The 19,440-nt window shown below is 51.8% G+C and overlaps 7 protein-coding genes across 7 annotated transcripts; 4 read left to right on the top strand and 3 right to left on the bottom strand.

Annotated features, from left to right (window-relative positions):
- Nucleotides 1-1,248: 1,248 nt before the first annotated feature.
- CH63R_05127 (Serin endopeptidase) lies at nucleotides 1,249-4,844 on the top strand (the record flags this gene model as incomplete). Its single annotated transcript, XM_018300102.1, has 14 exons — nucleotides 1,249-1,398; nucleotides 1,468-1,800; nucleotides 1,869-1,932; nucleotides 1,987-2,043; nucleotides 2,094-2,133; nucleotides 2,199-2,256; nucleotides 2,312-2,368; nucleotides 2,424-2,684; nucleotides 2,740-3,394; nucleotides 3,446-3,881; nucleotides 3,946-4,080; nucleotides 4,247-4,340; nucleotides 4,411-4,670; nucleotides 4,733-4,844. The coding sequence occupies 14 exons, from the start codon at nucleotides 1,249-1,251 to the stop codon at nucleotides 4,842-4,844; spliced, it is 2,712 nt and encodes a 903-aa protein (XP_018161348.1).
- Nucleotides 4,845-5,015: 171 nt separating this feature from the next.
- Nucleotides 5,016-5,408, bottom strand: CH63R_05126 (Cupin domain-containing protein; the record flags this gene model as incomplete). The annotated part of the gene is made up of 1 exon (XM_018300101.1): nucleotides 5,016-5,408. One exon carries the CDS (start codon nucleotides 5,406-5,408, stop codon nucleotides 5,016-5,018), a length of 393 nt encoding a protein of 130 aa, XP_018161347.1.
- A 625-nt stretch (nucleotides 5,409-6,033) lies between these two features.
- Nucleotides 6,034-7,596, bottom strand: CH63R_05125 (Amidohydrolase; the record flags this gene model as incomplete). Its single annotated transcript, XM_018300100.1, has 2 exons — nucleotides 6,034-7,127; nucleotides 7,185-7,596. The coding sequence occupies 2 exons, from the start codon at nucleotides 7,594-7,596 to the stop codon at nucleotides 6,034-6,036; spliced, it is 1,506 nt and encodes a 501-aa protein (XP_018161346.1).
- Nucleotides 7,597-10,348: 2,752 nt separating this feature from the next.
- CH63R_05124 (Ribose 5-phosphate isomerase A) lies at nucleotides 10,349-10,951 on the top strand (the record flags this gene model as incomplete). The annotated part of the gene is made up of 1 exon (XM_018300099.1): nucleotides 10,349-10,951. One exon carries the CDS (start codon nucleotides 10,349-10,351, stop codon nucleotides 10,949-10,951), a length of 603 nt encoding a protein of 200 aa, XP_018161345.1.
- Nucleotides 10,952-12,115: 1,164 nt separating this feature from the next.
- On the top strand, nucleotides 12,116-13,624 carry CH63R_05123 (F-box domain containing protein; the record flags this gene model as incomplete). The annotated part of the gene is made up of 2 exons (XM_018300098.1): nucleotides 12,116-12,897; nucleotides 13,012-13,624. The coding sequence occupies 2 exons, from the start codon at nucleotides 12,116-12,118 to the stop codon at nucleotides 13,622-13,624; spliced, it is 1,395 nt and encodes a 464-aa protein (XP_018161344.1).
- Nucleotides 13,625-14,218: 594 nt separating this feature from the next.
- On the top strand, nucleotides 14,219-14,782 carry CH63R_05122 (Acetyltransferase; the record flags this gene model as incomplete). The annotated part of the gene is made up of 1 exon (XM_018300097.1): nucleotides 14,219-14,782. One exon carries the CDS (start codon nucleotides 14,219-14,221, stop codon nucleotides 14,780-14,782), a length of 564 nt encoding a protein of 187 aa, XP_018161343.1.
- Nucleotides 14,783-15,395: 613 nt separating this feature from the next.
- CH63R_05121 (Cas1 appressorium specific protein) lies at nucleotides 15,396-16,373 on the bottom strand (the record flags this gene model as incomplete). The annotated part of the gene is made up of 3 exons (XM_018300096.1): nucleotides 15,396-15,611; nucleotides 15,720-16,112; nucleotides 16,221-16,373. The coding sequence occupies 3 exons, from the start codon at nucleotides 16,371-16,373 to the stop codon at nucleotides 15,396-15,398; spliced, it is 762 nt and encodes a 253-aa protein (XP_018161342.1).
- Between the last annotated feature and the right edge of the window lie 3,067 nt (nucleotides 16,374-19,440).

Below are 19,440 nucleotides of genomic sequence, written 5' to 3'. Positions count from 1 at the left end.
GTCCTAATGTTGTAACAAGCCAAGAACGGATAATCAGTGCTTCTATCTTCTAGACTGTTCACAATTTGGAGCTTTCGCAGTGCTTGTTCGGGCCGGGATCATGTGTGCACCATTGATCCAGGTCTCCGGCTTCGTCTAATACTCAAGTCCGGCATCCCTCCCGGTTTTGTGGGGCAAACCCGGCTTTCTCCGGGGAAAACTCCGGGAGGGACTCTGCGATCGCCGAGGGGAAAGCCTTCATATAAACTCAACAGTACCACCCCAAAGTCGCCAGGTCGAGTGTTCTTCATGTCCATATCCTGCAGTCCGTCGAGACGGGTTGTTCCACTATTCCCGGAAAAGGACTCGGCCGATGCACCCAACTCCCTTTCCCTCTCGCCAAGACGGTTTGGACGGGCTGGGTAGCATGCGCATGGCGAACACGAGGTGAATGATAGCACGACATGCAGGAACCTGCAGCCTGCAGGCAGTGAGGTTGCAATGGATAACTATCCTGGAAGTAGATGCATGTTCGGGACGATAGCGAGGCCACAGCTGGCCACGCCAGACCTTCAGACCTCCCGTGACCTTAACCCTGTACTGAACCAGCAATGGTGCGATGTTGCGCAATAGCCCGCGAGCGCCAGTCCTTATCATCCTTAATCCATCCAACACGAGTTTTTGGCCTGCGAGCGACCGTTGACCACGCCCTGACAATCCAGGGGCGGGATCTTGGCAAGACATCTTGGGTCACATTGAGCAAGACGGAGTGGTTGACCCCTCAGTTTTGTTATTGCATCTACGTTCCGTCTCTATAACTTTGGTCCTTGCAAGAGATCCTGACTCTAAGGGTCATTTCCCGAGATCACCACTCGGTCCCGTTTGCTCACTTTTGTATCGTCAGTGCAAGAACGCGCGAAAAGCGCAACTGTCCACCGTGGATCATTCACCACCAGCTCGATGAGACACGCCGAGAGGGCGGAGATGTCGGTTTCCAGGAATCCTCCGCTTGCGCCCTACCCCGGCACCCTTGCTGTCCCAAGAAGGAAGCTCATTTCGACGAGGATGGCGATATCACCAGGTTCCACGAACGTGCCCGTATCGGCAATGTGACGACAACCCCAGGTCCCGGTGTTCTGTAGGATTCGCTATCGCCATCACTGTGGTGGTTAATTTGGACATTTAAAGGCGACCCAGGAGCATCTTCCCTTTCGACCTTGGCTGAAGCTTCCAACAGCGAGGCATCTTCTAATTCGATCGGCCTTCAAGATGCAGCTGCTCGGCATCGCAGGTCTTCTTGCGCTCCCCGTCCTCGGAGGGGCGCACACACTCGTCACACGACAGTCTCAGGAGACTCCCGACGAGACCAACAACGCCACCGTCCCCGTTGCCAAGAGCTACATCATCGAGTACACGTCGGTAAGAAGCAATCGGAACCCTCGATACAGTCATCCAAAGTAAACTTGCTGAAGCGATTTTTTTATCCAGGGCTCCGCCAAAGCCCGTCGCGATGTCGCGCTGGCCACCGACATCAAGGTCGTCAAGACCTTTGAGAGCGACGTCTTCTCGGGCGCGAGCATCGAGACCGATACCCACAACATCGACAGCCTGCAGAGCCTGGCCGGCGTCGCTCGCGTCTGGCAGAACACCCGCGTCGCCTTGTCTCCCGTCGAGGGTCTCCGGGCCATCGAGGAGGCTGCGGCGGGGGACTACACCGCGCACAACACCACTGGTGTCAGCAAGCTTCATGACCAGGGCATCTTCGGCCAGGGTGTAAAGGTCGGCGTCGTGGACTCCGGCACGTGGTACAAACATCCGGCAGTACGTTGATTTTCCTTCACTGAGCAAAAAAGTCAAAGGTGAGCGTCCTGACGGCCAAACGTTTCTAGCTCGGAGGCGGGTTTGGCGAGGGCTTCAAAGTCGCCGGCGGATATGACTTCGTTGGCAACGGCAGTGAGCATTCCTGTTTTTGATCCTGCTGGCTTTAATACTGACAGTCACATGCAGTCTGGCCCTACGAGGACAAGTCCCCGGATGACGATCCAGAAGACCAGCTGGGCCATGGTATGGGCACAATTATCTCACGGTCCTGTCAACTGCTAATCAGTGGAAAGGAACCCATGTTGCTGGTATCATTGCAGGGAAGAATGACTTGTAAGCAGGACAAAAGTTCGGCGTCCTAGGACCGACTAGCTTTTCTGACACGAGAACTTACACAGCTGGAGCGGAGTGGCTCCCGAAGCCTCGATTTACTCCTACAAGGTCTTTGCTCAGCTCGTGAGTTACGCAATCATATCCCACTACTATGCCCAGAAATCTGACTTGGACTCAGGATGCGACGGACGACGCTACTCTTATCGAGGCTTTCCTGAGAGCCTACACCGATGGCGTTAGTATATCCTTACTTTGCTGTAACATCCGGCACCCGCTAATTCGCGTATCAGGTTGACATTATCACAGCTAGCATTGGTGGACCCAGTGGATGGTCTACCAATGCCTGGGCCGAAGTTGCATCTCGTCTGGTTGATGAAGGTGTCGTTGTGACTATTGCAAATGGTAACTCGGGAGCTGCTGGAGCGTTCTTCGGGAGCAGCGGTTCCTCGGGCAAAAACGTACTCGCCGTTGCTTCGGTCGAGACGGAGAAGTTCCCTGCGTCGCCCTTTGAGCTAACTTCCACCCTGAACGGAGAGAGCAAGACAGTCAAGGTATGAGCGGACTTGGTCCAGGTTTGACATCCCGCCGCTGACCGATACATCCCAGGCTGGCTATTTGCCGTCAACGTACTACTTCTCGTCCGACATCACCGACTGGCCCGTGGTCCCCTTGAACTTCGACACCACCGAACCTGCAGACGGCTGCGAGCCCTACCCCAACGGCACACGTCGACTCGAGGGGGTCATACCCTTGGTTCGCCGAGGAACCTGCACGTTCGCCACCAAACAGGCGAACCTTGTCGCTCTCGGCGCCGAATACATCCTCTTCTACAACAACGACGGCCCTCTCATCACTCCCGGAACAACCGACGACGTGGGCCTCATCGCCATCATCACCGCTGCCGCGGGCGAGGCCATCATCGAAACTGTCAAGGCTGGCGGCAACGTCACTGCGGACTTCTCGCTCAACCCCGAACAGGTGGTCGGACTGGAGTATCCCGCTGGTGGACGGCCCAACACGTTCACTTCGTGGGGAGCGTCCAACGATCTGGATATCAAGCCCGACATTGCGGCGCCCGGTGGTCAGGCAAGTACAAGGAGCCTCCCCTCCTGCGTCTCACGTTCTCTAACAGAGCTCCAGATCTTCAGCACATACCTCGATAACACTTATGCTCTCCTTTCGGGCACCTCCATGGCCACACCATATGTCGCTGGTGTTGCGGCTCTCTACATCAGCGCTCACGGTGGACGTTCCGTGCATGGTAAGCACTGCTTGAGCAGCACCATCTCCACGTGTTACTGATGTCGTCCAGGCAAGGGTCTCGCCAAGGCACTTCATCAAAAGATCATCGCCAGCGGGACTTCGCTCCCCTGGTCTGATGGCACGGCCACCGATTATGGTTTCTCCGCCTCGGTGGCCCAAGTCGGAAACGGCCTCGTCAATGCGTTCAAGGTCGTTAATTACACCACCGACCTCGCGTTCAACAAGATCGCCCTCAACGACACCCACTACTTCAGCCGCTACCACGACGTGACCGTAACCAACAAGGGCGCCAACGACGTCAGCTATAAGTTCTCGTACGAGGCCGCCGCGGGCGTCGAGATCCTCGGCTGGTTCCCCTTTGTCGAGCCCTGGGGAGGCGAGAAGAGACTCAAGAGCTTCACCGAGTTGGCGCCCAAGAGCCTGCCGGTCCAGGTGTCTGTTCCGCGAGACTTTACCCTGAAGCCCGGTGAGAGCAAGACCGTGAGGTAAGACAGTGCCTCCAGAGCCCCCCTCCCCCCGGACCCGAGGCGAAACTACTAACACCGACAGCGTCAACTTCCCCAACCCCGATAGCCTGGGATGGAACTCGTCTGCTTTGCCGATTTACAGCGGGAAAGTCATTGTGTCGGGCAACAACGGCGAGCAGCTCTCTGTTCCTTATCTAGGCAAGCTCTTGAACCCCTTGTCATTGAGAAGATCCCTGGGACTAACCTTAGTGAAAAGGACTCGGGGCGAATCTGAAGGCTGAGATCAGTCCCATCTACCGCCCAAGCTACCCCTTCACCACTCAGAGAGACTAGTAGGTCTTCCGTTGTCAGTGACTGGTGTCTCGCAATCTGACTTATCCAAGCGTATACTCTTTCAACTTGGACCGTTTCGGGCCCCAGGACTTCCCCGTCATCTACTCCAAGCTCATTTGGGGAACCAAGGAGGTTCGATGGGATGTAAGCATAAAACCCTTATCCTTTTCCTTCATACTTATGAAACATGATGCTGACGTATTCCCTCATGCAGATCTACGAGGCCGGCTGGACTGAAAGGCGATGGGAGTATCCCCCGGTCCCCGGCCGGAACGGATACATCGGGCCCGCGACCAGCCACGTCGTTGCGGGCAGCGTTTCGTACTTCGACCCCAACGTCTACGACCCGGACGACACCTGGACCTACCCCAAGATCGACCTGTACCGCAACGCCCAGACCCAGGCCTCGTACCACGAGTTCTGGTGGTTCGGCAAGCTGGGCAACGGGAGCCAGATTGAGCTTGGCAACTACACGTGAGTAGAACGATGTTTCGTGACTGGAACCAGGCAAGTTGCTGACAACGCTTGTGGGATAGCATGCGCTTTGCCACGCTCAAACCTTTTGGAAACCCCAAAGCTGCCGACAACTGGGATGTCTTCCAGACGCCCCAGATTCAAGTCACTGGCAAGTACGAAAAGCGAGGATAAGTGAGTTGATGGATTGGTCGGACTCGTTGTCTTTCATACATGTTGGATGGTTTTTCGTCTGCCCAGTCATCACCATGATATAATTAACCAACCCCCTTGGATAGTATCAAATGTCAGTGCGTGAACGGACCCAAAGACACTGAAACCTCATATACTCACAGATCACCCACCCTACTCCGTCGTCCGCTTCTTGTACTCGTCCTCCGTGACGGCCTCGTGCCACGTAGTCTCCCCGATGCCGACGACAAAGTGCGTCATGATGCTCCCGTCGTCGGCGCCGTGCCAGTGCGTCGTGCCCGGGGCCGCCCAGACCGTGTCGCCGGCCCTGATCCGGCGGGCCTCGCCGCCCCTGTCGCAGACCCATCCGGTGCCGGACAGCACGCGGATCATCTGGCCGCCGGCGTGCGTGTGCCAGTGGGTTCGGGCGCACGGGGTGAAGGTGACGTTGGCGATGGCGGCGTGGTCGTCGCGGTTGATGAGCTCCATGTAGACGTCGCCCGTGAAGGTGGCCGTCGGCTTGGCGACGGCCGAGGTCGCAGGCGGGATCACCTTGGACTCTGGCATGTTTGGTTTGGTTCTCGGTAGGACCTGTTTTGGGGTTTCTGTGTGTTGAAGAGGAGACGAAGAAGTGAGGGCTGTAGCCGTGAAGCTGGAAGATGAGTTGTGGTGTAATGCCCTTGACTCGGTAGCGGGCACGGCGCGGTAATTATAATCACGCCATTGCATCCCCGCAATGTCATGGACGAGGCGTATGTGGGACCAGGAAGACGATAGATGATGCGGCTTTATCGAGCAGATGGACATCAAGTCGGCTTTGATCTCGGCTAACACAGCTACTTGGGCGAACGTGTTTTGTCAAGCTAGACAAGCAACAACCAGGCATTTACAGATTATCTGTACAGTGGATAGAATATCTATCGTCAGACTGCGACGGAATTAACATGCTGACATCTCATTGATAACTCTGTGGTTTAACTCCGGTGACATGGCTAATGGCTTCAGATGAACAACAGACTTTATATTCTATGCTAAACGTAACCTTACCTGTCTGATAGAAAAGTATAATTTTACACCTCAGAGAATGAAAACGAAAGGGACTGGCACGAGTGAACAGGTTTGCGGAACTAGATTGAAATACACTCAGGGTATTTGCCATCGTCAATGTGCTCTAAAACACACAAAGACTGAGTCAGGCCTGCTCCACCATGTCCTTTCGGTTCATGTAAAAGTTGGTGATGACAACCTCCTCGGCAGCCTTCATGTCAATGCCCTCCACTTTCTCGTTGAGCCTCTTCCGGCTCTCAAGCAGCTCCTTGGCAACATCTTTCCAAGTGATTTCCTTTCCAACGAGGCCGAGATCGATTGCCCCCGGGACTTCATGAGCAACAGACACAGGCATCAGCTTCCCGTCCTCCTTCCTGATGACACCGCCGACAATGACGGTCTCCACGTCGCGCTCGCTCGAATGCAAGACAATCGCGGCGACGGGGTCCTCCTCGGCGGCCGGGAGCATCGAGGGGCTGCCGGTGTCGAATATCACAAGATCCGCCTTGGCGCCCACGCGGATCTGGCCGACCTCGCCGGCCATGCCGATCGCTCGAGCACCGCCGATGGTCGCGAGGTTGAAGACCTGCTCGGCTGAGGGACCGACGTGGCGGCTCCATTTGCCTTGCCTACCCAGGTCCGCACAGCGTTCCGTACGGGCGTGCTGCAGACCGAGACGCATCTGGCTCGGCATGAAACTGCTGCCCCAGGAGTGGCAGTCCACGCCCAGGCTCGACTGCGCTTCGAACTCGGGGCGAAGGCAGACGGGAGGCGCGCCCGCCTGGAGCTCCGTGTTGGGGGTCGAGGAGATGTGAGCGTCGCGCTTCGCGAACAGACCCGCGTCGCCATCCCTGGGGGAGATTGCGTGGGAGACTAGGATGTCGGGCCCGAGAAGGCCGTGGCCCTCGAGGAGCTGAGCCACGCTGGGACCGTTGCCGTATGCCAGGCCCCCGGCGCTGTGGGAGGTGATGACCTTGGCCTTCGCCGCACGAAGCTCCGAGTACAGCTTCTTCATCTCGTCGGGCGACTGGTGCACATTGTCCACCGCGAAGCCGAGCTGGATCCTCCCATCTCCGTATGGGCCATTCGAAGCGAGCGACTTCCAGGGTACAAGAACATCTGGGGAGGTGTAGTCGTCCTGCCATGTGAGCGGACTCCAGCTGGACACTACTGTAGGGACGCAATAGCAGTACACAGCTCGAAGACCAGAGGCGGCGAGAGCTTGAATCATGGTCGGCGCTGGTTAGGTCAGTACCTCGAGCACAGCCTCTACCGGAATGGAATTGTCATGCTCACGGTACTCGGGGCCAACGTTCAGGCTGGAGTGGTCCACAACCGTGGTGGTGCCACCGTCGATTGCCTCCAGTGCACCACCGAGCTCTCCCCAGAAGGCGTCGTCGGCGGAGTAGAGCGCGCCAGCATAGCTGCCAGTCGGGAGGTACTCGAGAAGACTGTGGTTGGCGTGACGACCCTTGAGAGCGGTCTGCCAGACATGGTGGTGTGTGCTTATGAAACCGGGCGATATCACCTTGCCTTCGCAGTCGAACACCTTGACATGGTCACCGCTGGCCTCGATGTCGTCGCTGATTTGGACAATCTTATCTCCCTCCACCAGCAAGTCCGACCGCACAGGGTTCACATTTCCATCCTTGTCGTGGATGAGAAGTACTCCCTTCTTAAGCAGAATTCTAGAAGTCGACAGAGTCATGATGTGGATATGATGGAGTGTTGTTGCAGGGGGGGGGGGGGGTCGGGGATTTGGATCAAAAAAGCGACATACGAGACTTTGGGGTTGGTGTTATATATTAGTCAACTCCGAGCTGCTGAATAATAGTTATTTCATGGCTTGTTTGTCCAACCGTACAATACAGTCCGTTACCCCTCCATGTGGACAAGCTCGCTGTCCGATATTCCACGAGTCAGTTCTTGTTCCTCGCGCTAATTCTTGGGAATGTAAAGGCGAGAAGCGAAAGGAGTCAGCCCCGGACATCTCGGCATCCGAGCTGGGGGGAAGTCGCTACGTGGACTTTTGGATCACGGCTTACGAGATCTTTGATGATAGATATAGCAGATGGATAGCTGGAAGTACGAAGGCCTGTGTTAGAACCACACTCAAGTTGGTTTCTCAAGGTGGGAAGCCGGTGGACAGCCAATTCGATCGAGTACTAGGGTCGCGCTGATTCACATTCAAGACATGCACTTTACCTGTATACCATTACTTTTTGGAAGAAATTTGGCATAAATCATCTTTAACAACTGATTCAACACTGCTAGGTCACTGCAGTAAGCAACGGCACTTACTGTACGCACATTTAGGAAGGAACCAGCCAGCAGGCGAGCTCTTTCCTTCGTGTTCTCGGTATTTTACTGGTAATCCAGTTCGCCGAGACAGAAGCTCTAGAGTTGAAGTCTTCATGATAACCTTCGACTACGCAATGATTCGATTACATGAACTATTTAATCATCCAAAAAGGGGGCATCCACATACAGTAAGCAATCAATGTATGTAAATGTGTCTTACTAACGTCGGGCACCCACTTATAGGCACCCCCCACATTTGGGCACTCTAAAAATGAAGCTATCTCTATTATAACTATTGACTTTAATTAATTATTGCACTCTTCTAGATGCTACTACAATACAGCTTTCAGCTTTACTAGGTAAATTAGACTTACTAGACTTATCTGTAATATCCTCTTTTTTACTAGTCTTAATTTGAGCCTTCTAGATGTCCTTAATATTAGTAAACTTAGTATTTAAGTTAATTTAGACTATTCTTCTTTTCCTTATTGTATTATTAGTAACTTAAGCTTGCAGGAGCTCTAGCTTATACTAAGTAGTTACTAATTTATAAGGCTACTTACTAAAGCCTTTTTTTACTTTTATAAAAAGGAAGTATTAAGTATAAATATTATTATTTAGCTCTATAAATAACTTTAGTTATTTAACTAAGTTCTTTATTTTCCTTAGTATTAACTATACTACTGCAAATAATGTAAATACTTATTCTTTATCTCCCTAACCTCTAGACTGCCCTTTACTAGCCTAATTTAATACTCTTAGTATTAATAGGAGTAGCAACTTACTTATAAGGGGCTTTACTATAGAAATAGGCTATAAATTAGTTTATTTTTATTTACTTTTAATATTCTATATTATTAGGCTTACTAAATAAGCCTTTTAATAATATTTAAGGAAGCTTCTCTTACTTATAATAGTAGAGTTATTCTAGTAATTAAGATATTTAAGCTTCTTCCTATAGGCTACTTTTATAGAGCTAAAGACTAACTAGTTTAGTAGCTAGAGAATATAGAAAGTATATAGTAGAAGGAATAAGAAGTAAATATTATTAATATAATATATTTATATAAATTCTATTATTATATAATTCCTATAGCTATTAATAATTAATAGTTTAATTTTATTCTTACTCTCTTTACTTTAGGAAGTAGTCTAAGAAATAGTTTAAGAGAGGAAGACCTTCTGCAGTTATTTAACTGCAGTATTATTTATAGTCTATTTATTCTCTATTACAGTAAATTACTATTCTTTATAAGGGCTAAAATCTAGAGGAAACTACTACTACTAGACTATTTTGCCCTTATATATAATAAGGGGATTAAGAGTATAACTTAGAGTAGAAATATATTTAATAATAAATACTTATACTCTTAACTTAAGCTATTTCTTGCAAATAGACTTTATTTTAAATATACTTAGTACTAGCCTATTAAATTCCTAGCTCTTAAGAATACTAGTCTTATTTATATTATATTTATTAGTTAATTTAATACTAATAATCTCTAGTATAGTAAGGAGTTTAAATTAGTTTTTAATAATCTTAGTAAATACCCTATTAATACATTTAGAATTAATAGAGTAACTTCTCTAAATTTTAACTAAAGGATTTCTCCTTATAAAAGTAGAAACTTAGCCCTTTCCTATAGGCTCTATATTTCCTATAGTATAGAGGATCCTTTCTACAAATAGCTTTACTTATAGATAAATTAGGGTAACTCTAAAAGTATATTAAATGCAAATTTATTCAGCTAGCTTATACTCCTAATTAGGGGAAAGCCTCTAAAGGTTAGAAAATGTAGTTTTTTTAGCCTACTTACTATTAAGTTAATACTAAAGGGTTAATCTTAGAATACTATATACAATACTTACCCTCTTTATAGCTATACTATTACTAATAGCTTTAATTGCTTACTAGACCTTATCTTTAGTGTATTAGACTATAAGGTATAGAAGAAGGTATTCCTAAAATATAAAGTTGTTTGGATAAGTATTGTAATTATTGTAATAGTTGGAGGTAGGAGGAATGAGGAGGCTAGTCATAGTATTAAGGCATTTTTGGGGTGCCCAAATGTAGGGGGTACCTATAAGTAGGTGCCCGACGTTACAGCTAACAAGTCTGCGGTTGCATACCTTCAATCGTCTCAACCACCGCTAGTATCATGGACCTGACCTCAAATCGCTCTTTCGATTCAACAAACTCAATACACGCAGAAGCAACAGTCGCTTCGTCGTTCAACTCCATGCCACCTTCAGAGTCAAATTTATACCAACAGAACCTCGAGATGGAACCAATCTTTGCGCAAGCCTTGAATAGCATCCCAAGTAATGCCGGAAATCCCACAGAGAAAGGCGCACCAGTCATCTGGATCAATGGCTACCCTGGAACCGGCAAGCTCACCGTCGCCACCGCGGTTCTTGGCCTTCTTGGGACGGGTCGAGCTCTCCTGGTCGACACTCACCAGCTCATCGATCAAGTAAAACTCTCGCGTCGAAACCCTCGATACTGGGACGCAAGGAAGGCTGAGAGACAGCTGGTCTTCGAGAAATACGTACTCTCCAAAAGCCAAAAGGACAAGATCGTCATGTTTACCGATTTCCAAACCGACACAAACAATGGAGTCGATACATCCATTGAATATCTCCAGCAGCACAGCAGGCCCACCGTCCCTTTTTGCCCGTCTCGCTCACCTGCCAGGAGGACGAGAACATACGCCGAGCGACGAATCCCGCTCGATGCGTCATCACTTCGGGTCGGGTCCTGAACAAGCTGACGGACGGGTCTTGGTTGAGACGGCTCCGGAGACTGGACTTGTTCGACTTTGACGACCTCGCCCATTACGAGGACACAAAATTGGATGGGTTCATCATCGATATCACTGATACATCTGCCGGTATGGCAGCGAGAAAGATTGTGGAGCAGTTGGGCGCAACTTTCCCAGAGTTGGCTGTGCTGAGTTTGGAAACACACAAAACCTCACTTGTTGATAACTAGTGCATCACTTTGATTCCAAAACTTGGCGCGCCGTGCCTTATTGCAATCCGAATTACAACTTTATCTGTCTATAGGTGTCTACTCTCGTAAGACAGAAGTGAACAAGGCAGGCAGGCGCCGTGGAGGGATTGTGAAAGCCAGCCTAGGGATTGAGCGAAAGCTGGGAAAAGTTTGATACAAGTACAGCCGATGATCTACATCATATAGCCAAGTCAAGGAGAGAACCACCAGCCCAAGAAGTTGCTAATTGTTAGTAAGCAATGAATGTACCTGTTACAATCCATCGACTAGACTGTCGTGGCACAACGTTAGGCAAGCCTAGTTCTTTGGCTAGTTCAACGTCTTGCTTCGTGCCGGACCGCTTAAACTCTACTCACTGACAACTCTTTCACGAAGAATCGTTAATGGTCAACCTTGATAACAAACAAGCTTAACATTACTGTATGACCAATGATCTCTTGCGGGTTTGGTTGCACAAGACAATGCTCTGGTTCATGATGGAGATTATACAAGTGGATACCAACATCGCTACCAGGTTTCCTCGTATGAAGTGTTCCGATAATGTGAGATCAGTCCATGGCGAACCAGCTGATGAGCCAAGGCACGGGTCCCTGTCATTTTCACCGGAAAAGGGGGGGAAAGGGGAAAACGAACAACCAACAGCCAACAACTCTTTCATCCGGAGGGCAGCCTAGAGACTAACCCCAACTTGTCCTTGTCGCCTACAGCCATCCCTGTTTTGCTCGACAGCTCCACCAACAGCTGCCTAAACCCTCCAACAACAATGTTCGTCTCACGAATGAATAAAAGCACGCAGTGCTTGTCTGCGTGCTCGTTTACTCTTTCCTCAAGGACCTCCCAGAGACCACAACCCTTTTCAACCAAGTCATTCACCATCCATCATTCACAATCTTCACGTACAATCTATAACAACATGGCTCCGCCGTGGTCTTCGCCACTTCGGTATTCTCGGATCCGACTCGTCCACGCCGAAGACTTGGAAACAGTCTACCCGATCCTCGCTTCCTACGCAGTCGACCTGGAGCTTGCACTGACGGTTAAAGAGCTGACGATTGACACAGATCGCTGGCCCAACGAGCGTTCCTGCCACTGTGGCTTATGTGGCGGCCACGTGTTCTGTAGCATACACGATCCCGCCAAGCCCGTCGACAAACGTGCCCACGGACTTCTCGAAAATCGCATCCGCGACCTCGGCCTGGACCCGGAAGGGACCGAGGACATGATTGCGGCTCTGGCCTGGAAGATGAAGCTGCTCCTCGGACAGAAGCCTCACGAAGCCGACGGCGTCAAGAAGCTCGCTACCGACTACGCTTCTGCCGTTGCTGTTCTTCTGCTGTCCTTTTGCAGGAACATCACCCATCTCTACTTTGGAGAAATCGCGGGATGGCGTTTCAAGCCCCTCGAAGAGATGCTCTACAAATCCAACTATGGTTTGGTTCCGCAAGAGCACCGTGTTTTCCAGAACCTAGAAAGCGCTCAGAGGCTCTGCCTGTCCGAGGGAGAGGACGAAAGATACTACTACAGGACTGAGTACCTAGAGATGATGAGATTATTCCACCGACTCCCCAGGTTCTCTAGACTGATTCTGGATGCAACCGGAGAATACCAGTCGTACCGCTATACCTTCCCACCGGGGAGCGGTTCCGCCCCAATCAAGACCATTGAGATGAGACACACAGACATCTTCGGCTCGATGTTGGCATGTTTGCTCCGAATCACCCCAGGTCTCTAGAATTTCACCATCTCCGTTGGCGGGTTGAGGTCAACCGACGGAGGGTCACCCATGATAGGACTCAGAAACGTCTCTAGGGCCCTCTTGACCCACAAGGCCACCCTCAAGACCCTGGATCTCGACATTGAGCATGCAATCAGCAGTGCGGCATTCTACTTCGAGGACGAGGATAAGGATGAGGATGAGGAAGAGTCGGAAGACCTGGAGATCGAACGGGACGAGTGGTTTCTCCTGGACGCGGCCGTGAGCTCGGGTCCGCTGGACCCCGAGGACATGCCCCTCGATCGGGATTACGACAGGACAATCGGCTCGCTCCACGACTTCCCTGCGCTGACGCGACTGAGCATCAACATTCAAGCGCTCGTTGGCGTCGGTACCCCGTTCGGCGTGCGACCGCATGCCCCCTACAAACTCGTGCAACAACCGCCGTTCAGGCTCGTTGACGCGCTGCCGCCCAACTTGGAGTTCCTGTGTCTCTATGGTTATGTAAAGGGATTCAACGAGGTGGTCGATGACCACGTCAGGGAGCTGATGGAGCGTAGAGGGGAAAGGCTGCCGAACCTCAAGGAAGTCGTCGGCGTCGACAAGGAGGTTGTGGGAGAGGGCTCCGGGTACGAGGTCAGCCCGCCCGAGGATGGGCTATGGACCTTGTCCAGACCTGATATGGGATGGGTTGAAATTGAGCAGTGAGCTGGGATGTTAATGGCTTCTTTCGCTGGTTTAAGCATATGTTTCCATAGCCTCTCTCTCCCTCCATCGAGCGACGCTCCTTTGCTGGTGCTCAGACACTTGTATTATAAGAATTCCATACCCATTAGGGTTCTTCACTTTCCCCGCTCTTTTGATATGCTTCCCACCACGAAGAGCCTTCGGCCATGGACTCATTGTTTGGAACGAAATAGAGCAGAAGTGGCTGGGGAAACCCTGTCGTTTGATGAGGTCGACGCCTTGGCGATGGTCGCCATACGAAACTTAGTAAGCCCAATGTGCTGGGAACACATTCCTTCGAGCTGGTTACTGGTGGAGCCTGAGCAAGTAAATTACGACCAGGGCCCGATGTCGCTGCAACCATCTTATCAATCTGTCAACTTTAATCTCGCCATTTTTTCCTCTCCCTGTGAAGAGTGTCCTCCAAGGAAGCGAGAAGTCGTCCGTCACCTGTCTCAATCCCGGTGGTTCCAGTGCTCTTTCATACCTCTCACTCACTGTTGATCGACATCATCCTTGGACGGTTGTAAACGAATCGAAGCCACAACAAGAGCGTCCGTCTCAGGAAACCCCACAATGGATACCACGCCGTCAAAGCCTCTCGGCAACACCACCACCACGATGGACTTTGGCATCAAGCCCGCCACGGCCGACGACATGGCTGAGATCGCAGAGCTCACCAACAAAGCCCGCGCCGAGATGTTCCCCCACCTGGGCCCGGAATGGCGCGCCAAAAGGGCCGAGACCGACGCGGCCATCTTCGAGGAGACGTTCTTCCATCACCCGCAAGGGGCGTACCTGATCGCCCGCTCGGCCGGCAAGCTGATCGCGACCATCGGGTACCAGCACTACGACCACCGGTTCCCGGGGCTCGACCTGCGGTCCGGGGATGACGTCGTCGAGGTCGTCAGGCTGTACGTCGACCCGGACTGGCGCCGCGGCGGGCTGGCTTCGAAGCTGGTCGCCGCCCTGGTGCAGTCGGCGAGGGACGCTGGCTTGAAGCAGCTTTACCTGCATACGCACCCCTTTCTGCCTGGCGCAATCAAGTTCTGGGAGCGACAGGGGTTTACTCTCCTGTGGGTGGATGTGGATGACCCGGTGTGGCAGACGACGCATATGAGTCGAAGTCTGGAGGAGTAGTAGAACAGAATGTTCAGCGACGGAGGCGAGGTTTTTGGCGGGTGAAGCGCAGTTTGCTATCAGCCTGCTCTTCTTTTTGTATGTATTATGTGTATAGGTGGATTGATAGCCGAGGTCTTATGTAACAAGAACTGTTTTGGTTGCTTTAGCTGTGTTGCTTAGAAGATCCTGTGGTCTAAGAAATGGATAAAGTGGTGCTAAACTAGAGTGAGAGGCTACATAGCCCCATGGCGTGGACTTTGAGCTGAAACGAAGTTACACATCATAAGGACTCTGGTTCTCCTGCCAGTTTCTTGCTGTTTTTTTACGTCCACAGATTTTGAACGTACAGGCTGCAGTGTGGATAGAGAATAAGGTCAAGTGTTGAATCAGTGATGATAGGCTGTACACGTTCATTGTCAAAACAGTGAGCACGGGTTTTTACTATGATACATGAAGAGAACGTTGGTTGTTTTTGAAGAGAAAGGGTTAGAAGATCAGGACTAGCAGCTATTTCAGATGATACGCGCTTCCCTTTTAGCATTTTTTTGGTGGCTCCCACCAGGGGTCTCCAGCCATATTTTCCTCGCCCACTTCAACACATCCGAAGCAAGAAGAAACCTCAACCTCGCTTCTATGCCTGGAACTCGACGCTGCGCTTAGCACCCGGTGCAGCGGGAGTGGCGGGAGCAGCAGGAGCAGCGCCGGCGGCGGGTGCAATCTGGATGGGCACGACACCGCCAAAGGGGCCGGCTCCGTTGCTGTTGGCAATCTTGACCAGGCAGACGTTTTTCTGGCCGCCCATGGAACCAGAGCACGTGGTTCCATCGGGCACCGCAAAGGCCATGGGCTATGAAAGAGAAGTGTTAGTGGAGTTGATCTTCACTCGAGAGGTGCTCTCGACTCAAACGTGGATACGGATACGTAGTAAGAACGAATAGAAGGGGAAGATGCTTACAAAGTCCATGTTGACATTGGACGCGCGCTTGACGATGACGCTGAGGGCCCTCTCCCAGAGCGACCGCTTGCCGCCGGGAACCTTGCCGCTGGGCCTGATGTTGCCTTTGTTCCCGGGGACCTGCTGCATGACCTGGAGCTTGACGCCCTGCGAGAAGGCGCCGGTGCCGGTCGGGTCGAGGACTGCGTTGATGGGGCCGGCGCCGTCGGTGGTGACGACGTGGTAGGTGCCCGAGATGCTGCCGTTCACGGAGGAGACCTGGGGCAGGGTGTCGCCGGACAGCGCCATGACCTGCTGGATGTCTTTGGCCTGGACCTTGCCTTGGCCTGTTGTCTTGCCGAGGCCGTCCGTCATGATGTTCTTGTTCTTGAAGACGGTGGTGTCAAGTTCAGTCTGTGTCGAGCCGAGATTAGCCTTCCTGATGGGGGTTTATTTTTTCTTCTTTTATCCCCTTTTCTTCCTCTCTTTTGTCTGATTAGAGAAAGAGTCGGTTATATCTACCTTGCGGTTGGGACCCGGGCCTGGCACGACACCTCCCTGGATGGCCAAGGCGGTGCCGTTGCCGCCTGCGTCGCCGGTTACGACCGCGACCTTGCCATGAGCAGCAACGAAGGGGGCGGCGGCGAGGGCCAGAAGAAAGGTCTTGGAAAGCATGTTGATGGTGGTTTAGTGGTGGGGGGGATATCCGAAGAGTCTGACTGAGTGAAGCAACCACGTGGGTTTTTTATGGATCAGCGGCAACGGTTGTTATACAAAAAGTGAATAAGAAGTTTTAAAAAGCCGCACGAATCAATCGGCGATGGAAAGAGAAAGCAGAGGCGAAGAAGACCAAGATGATGCTGGATAAAGAAGACGGGCTCACGATTTAGGGACGAAGAACCGTGAGACTTTATATATCCTCATCAGAAGGGGGAACAACACTTCAAGACCATCATCGCGGCAAACTGTTTGGCAGCTACTCCATATGGAGCTCACTGGCTAGTCATCGCGCGAGTACCGCCGACATCCAGACAACTTTGAAAAATTCCCAAACGCAACTATCCCGATTCAGCGAAACCGTCCAGCCGACTGGCCCCATCGCGTACGCCTCAAGTGAAACGTCGCGACACCTTCAGCAGGCCCGCGAGGGTCAACGTGTGGTGGGGCGTGGAAGGACGACGCGATATGGCGCATATGCGCTTCAATATGATATGTCCCCGGGTATATCGGCCAAGGTCCGCGGGCTGTGTGTGACACTGGACATTGGACGGCGCCGAGGTCGTCCATTGCCTGACGTGATAGGATTGGACGACTCGAACTCGTTCAAACCCAATGGAGGGTCCCTATAATACTGCATGGCAGAATAAACTCCAGAAAGTTGGACGGTGAGACAAGTTTGGTCCAGGGGATAAGAAGAACCCCCACCCGACGAGGGCGAGGAAGAGAAAGACTCTCTGCGGGATATCGTGATACTTTCTTCAAGTGACCTGGACTGAGAGTTTTTGTGTTGTTTGAAGTCATAACCTGCGTGCACTTCATCATATTGAGTTCCTTTGACGAACACATGCACCTCCGAACTCTATCAATCAAACAATTCCACAGATCATCCTCAAGGATCTCGCGCCACAAGGGCCGCACAGTCAGGCTACAACTGGGAGATGATTAGCAAGGCAGTCTAAAATGTGGCTATGACTCCGCGGCAACTCAATCTTTGCTGAGGCCCTCGGCAGCCGAGACAGCCATCTTCCCTGCAGAGAAAGGGGGAACAAGACTGAAAAGCTTTTCGAAACCCATCTTGGAAGCTTCGTTTGAGTGCGTGACGCCCCCCCCCGAACAGATCATGTTTCGAGTGCCAAGCATGCCTCTCCCCGTTTGCACTACTCATGCCCCCCCCCTCCCCCCTCCCCCTTGAATCTCTCCCGCAGTTAGCTCGCCCACTTGCGGCTCAGTTATGTGCTAGATGCTGACGCATCGGCCGAGATGGGACGAAGCTGACGGCGACGAGAAAACAGAGGTGCAACGCGTACCTGAGGGGGTCACTAGGAAGGGGGGGAAGGGCGGATTGGATGACACCAAGACGAGTGTCATATGTCACCTGCCATCTGTCATGCTTAGAACTCTCGGCAAGCCGTTCCTTGCGCTGAACTTGGGATGTAGGATTACCTGTAGACAGGCGAAGAACTTATCCCACCTTGGCCGGTTCCAAAGCTCGGTGCGAGTGTCCGGCAATAAGGGGGGGGGAGGAGGGGGTTGGCCAAAGTCGCGCGTTCTGGCAACATGTGTAGAGGTGCCAGATTAGTATTCGACTTTGGCCCAGAAGCTACAAACACGATGACGACTGACGGAGCCGATCGATACCGAGAGTCAAATGTTTTCTTCGGAGACACGGCAAGATTCCTCATGTCTTGCCAAGGCTCTCGGGAAGCGCATTGTTCCCCCTCACGGATGAAAGCGAGGAGGGTGATCTTTTGCCTCTCGCCGGCCACTCACTTCGGCACTCCCTCCCCCCTGATCTCCAAAACTCCCCGTCGATCCCCCTCGAAACATTAACGGCGTTCGCTAATTGTTGCCATGTCTGTTGGGAGACCTACCTCCACACACAATGCGGATGGATCGGCAACTTGACACACGTGGAGACGAATCTGGTGTAAAACACCAACTCACTCGCTTGGGGAAAGAAGTCGTCGGCATTTCCGCCAGGGGTTTTTTTCTTTTTTTCCTTTTTTTTCTTCTCATCGTCTCCTGTTCCACGGAGAAACTGGGCTTACTGTTAAGCTGCCCGCAGGTGAAGTTTGCCACGACCGCTCTTCGTCGTAGCCTTGCTGCGCGATGATAGATGAGCAGGGCCTCTCTCCCAAGCAAACTCAACTTTGAGCTAGGTATTATACGACCAAGGACTGCACACACAAACTTATTCGCTCGTAAAGTTTAATTCCCACACGAGCTTTCCCTCCAAGAAACTTAACCTAATTTCGACAGACCACAGCTTGTGTGTTCAGACAGCCCACAGTAGCCAGGGGCTCACCAAACCATCTTTGCTATGCGCCTTTCGCAAGAGCTGTGCCAGGCCGCCGCCTCCAGACAAGTTACCATCATCAGCGCTTTTCACTTGGTGAGAGAATGGATACAAGTGTTCGGTGATCCAGAATCACGACGCTTAACCTCTTACAGGCTGCCCCCAACTAACTGACTGACTCATCGACGAAGTCGTCTTGATTTGCACAAAACTCACACAGCAGCCATCTACCGCCTGCCGTGATATTTTTGATCCAGGATCACGACGTCAGATCCGACAGGGCAACGGTGGTTGAACAAAAAACCACAATTCCCAAACGTAACTAGTCGATCTTGGTGCCCGAGACGAAAATGACCATCGACGGCTGGCTGTTCGCTTGAAAGAAAGAAAAAACAGGGGTGCGCTCTGCCATGACATAGCAAGACAGTCATGAGATGGGGATCCGGCGCCCTGGGGCCGGGTCTGCGGCGTTGTCGTTTTCAACGGTCGTTTACAAGCTCACCGCCTCTCGCCCGGCCAGGAAGTTCATGTGAGATGAGCTGCCGTTGAAAAGGGTTGAGAAGGGTCAACGCCCAATTCGGCATTGAGTTGTGGTTCCAAAATGACGATCTTCAGTCTCCCCCTGCCAAGGGAGCGCGTGGAACCCGCAGATCTATGGGGATCTAGGCCTCCCGACGCCCTCTAAAACAATGTTTCCCATCCAAAAGGAGCCAGGCCAGCGTGCCT

Source organism: Colletotrichum higginsianum, chromosome 3, assembly GCF_001672515.1.
Source record: "Colletotrichum higginsianum IMI 349063 chromosome 3, whole genome shotgun sequence".
In the NCBI taxonomy this organism is placed as follows: Eukaryota; Fungi; Ascomycota; class Sordariomycetes; order Glomerellales; family Glomerellaceae; genus Colletotrichum; species Colletotrichum higginsianum.
Note: the sequence above shows the minus strand (reverse complement) of the source record. Positions and strands in the feature narration are given on the sequence as shown.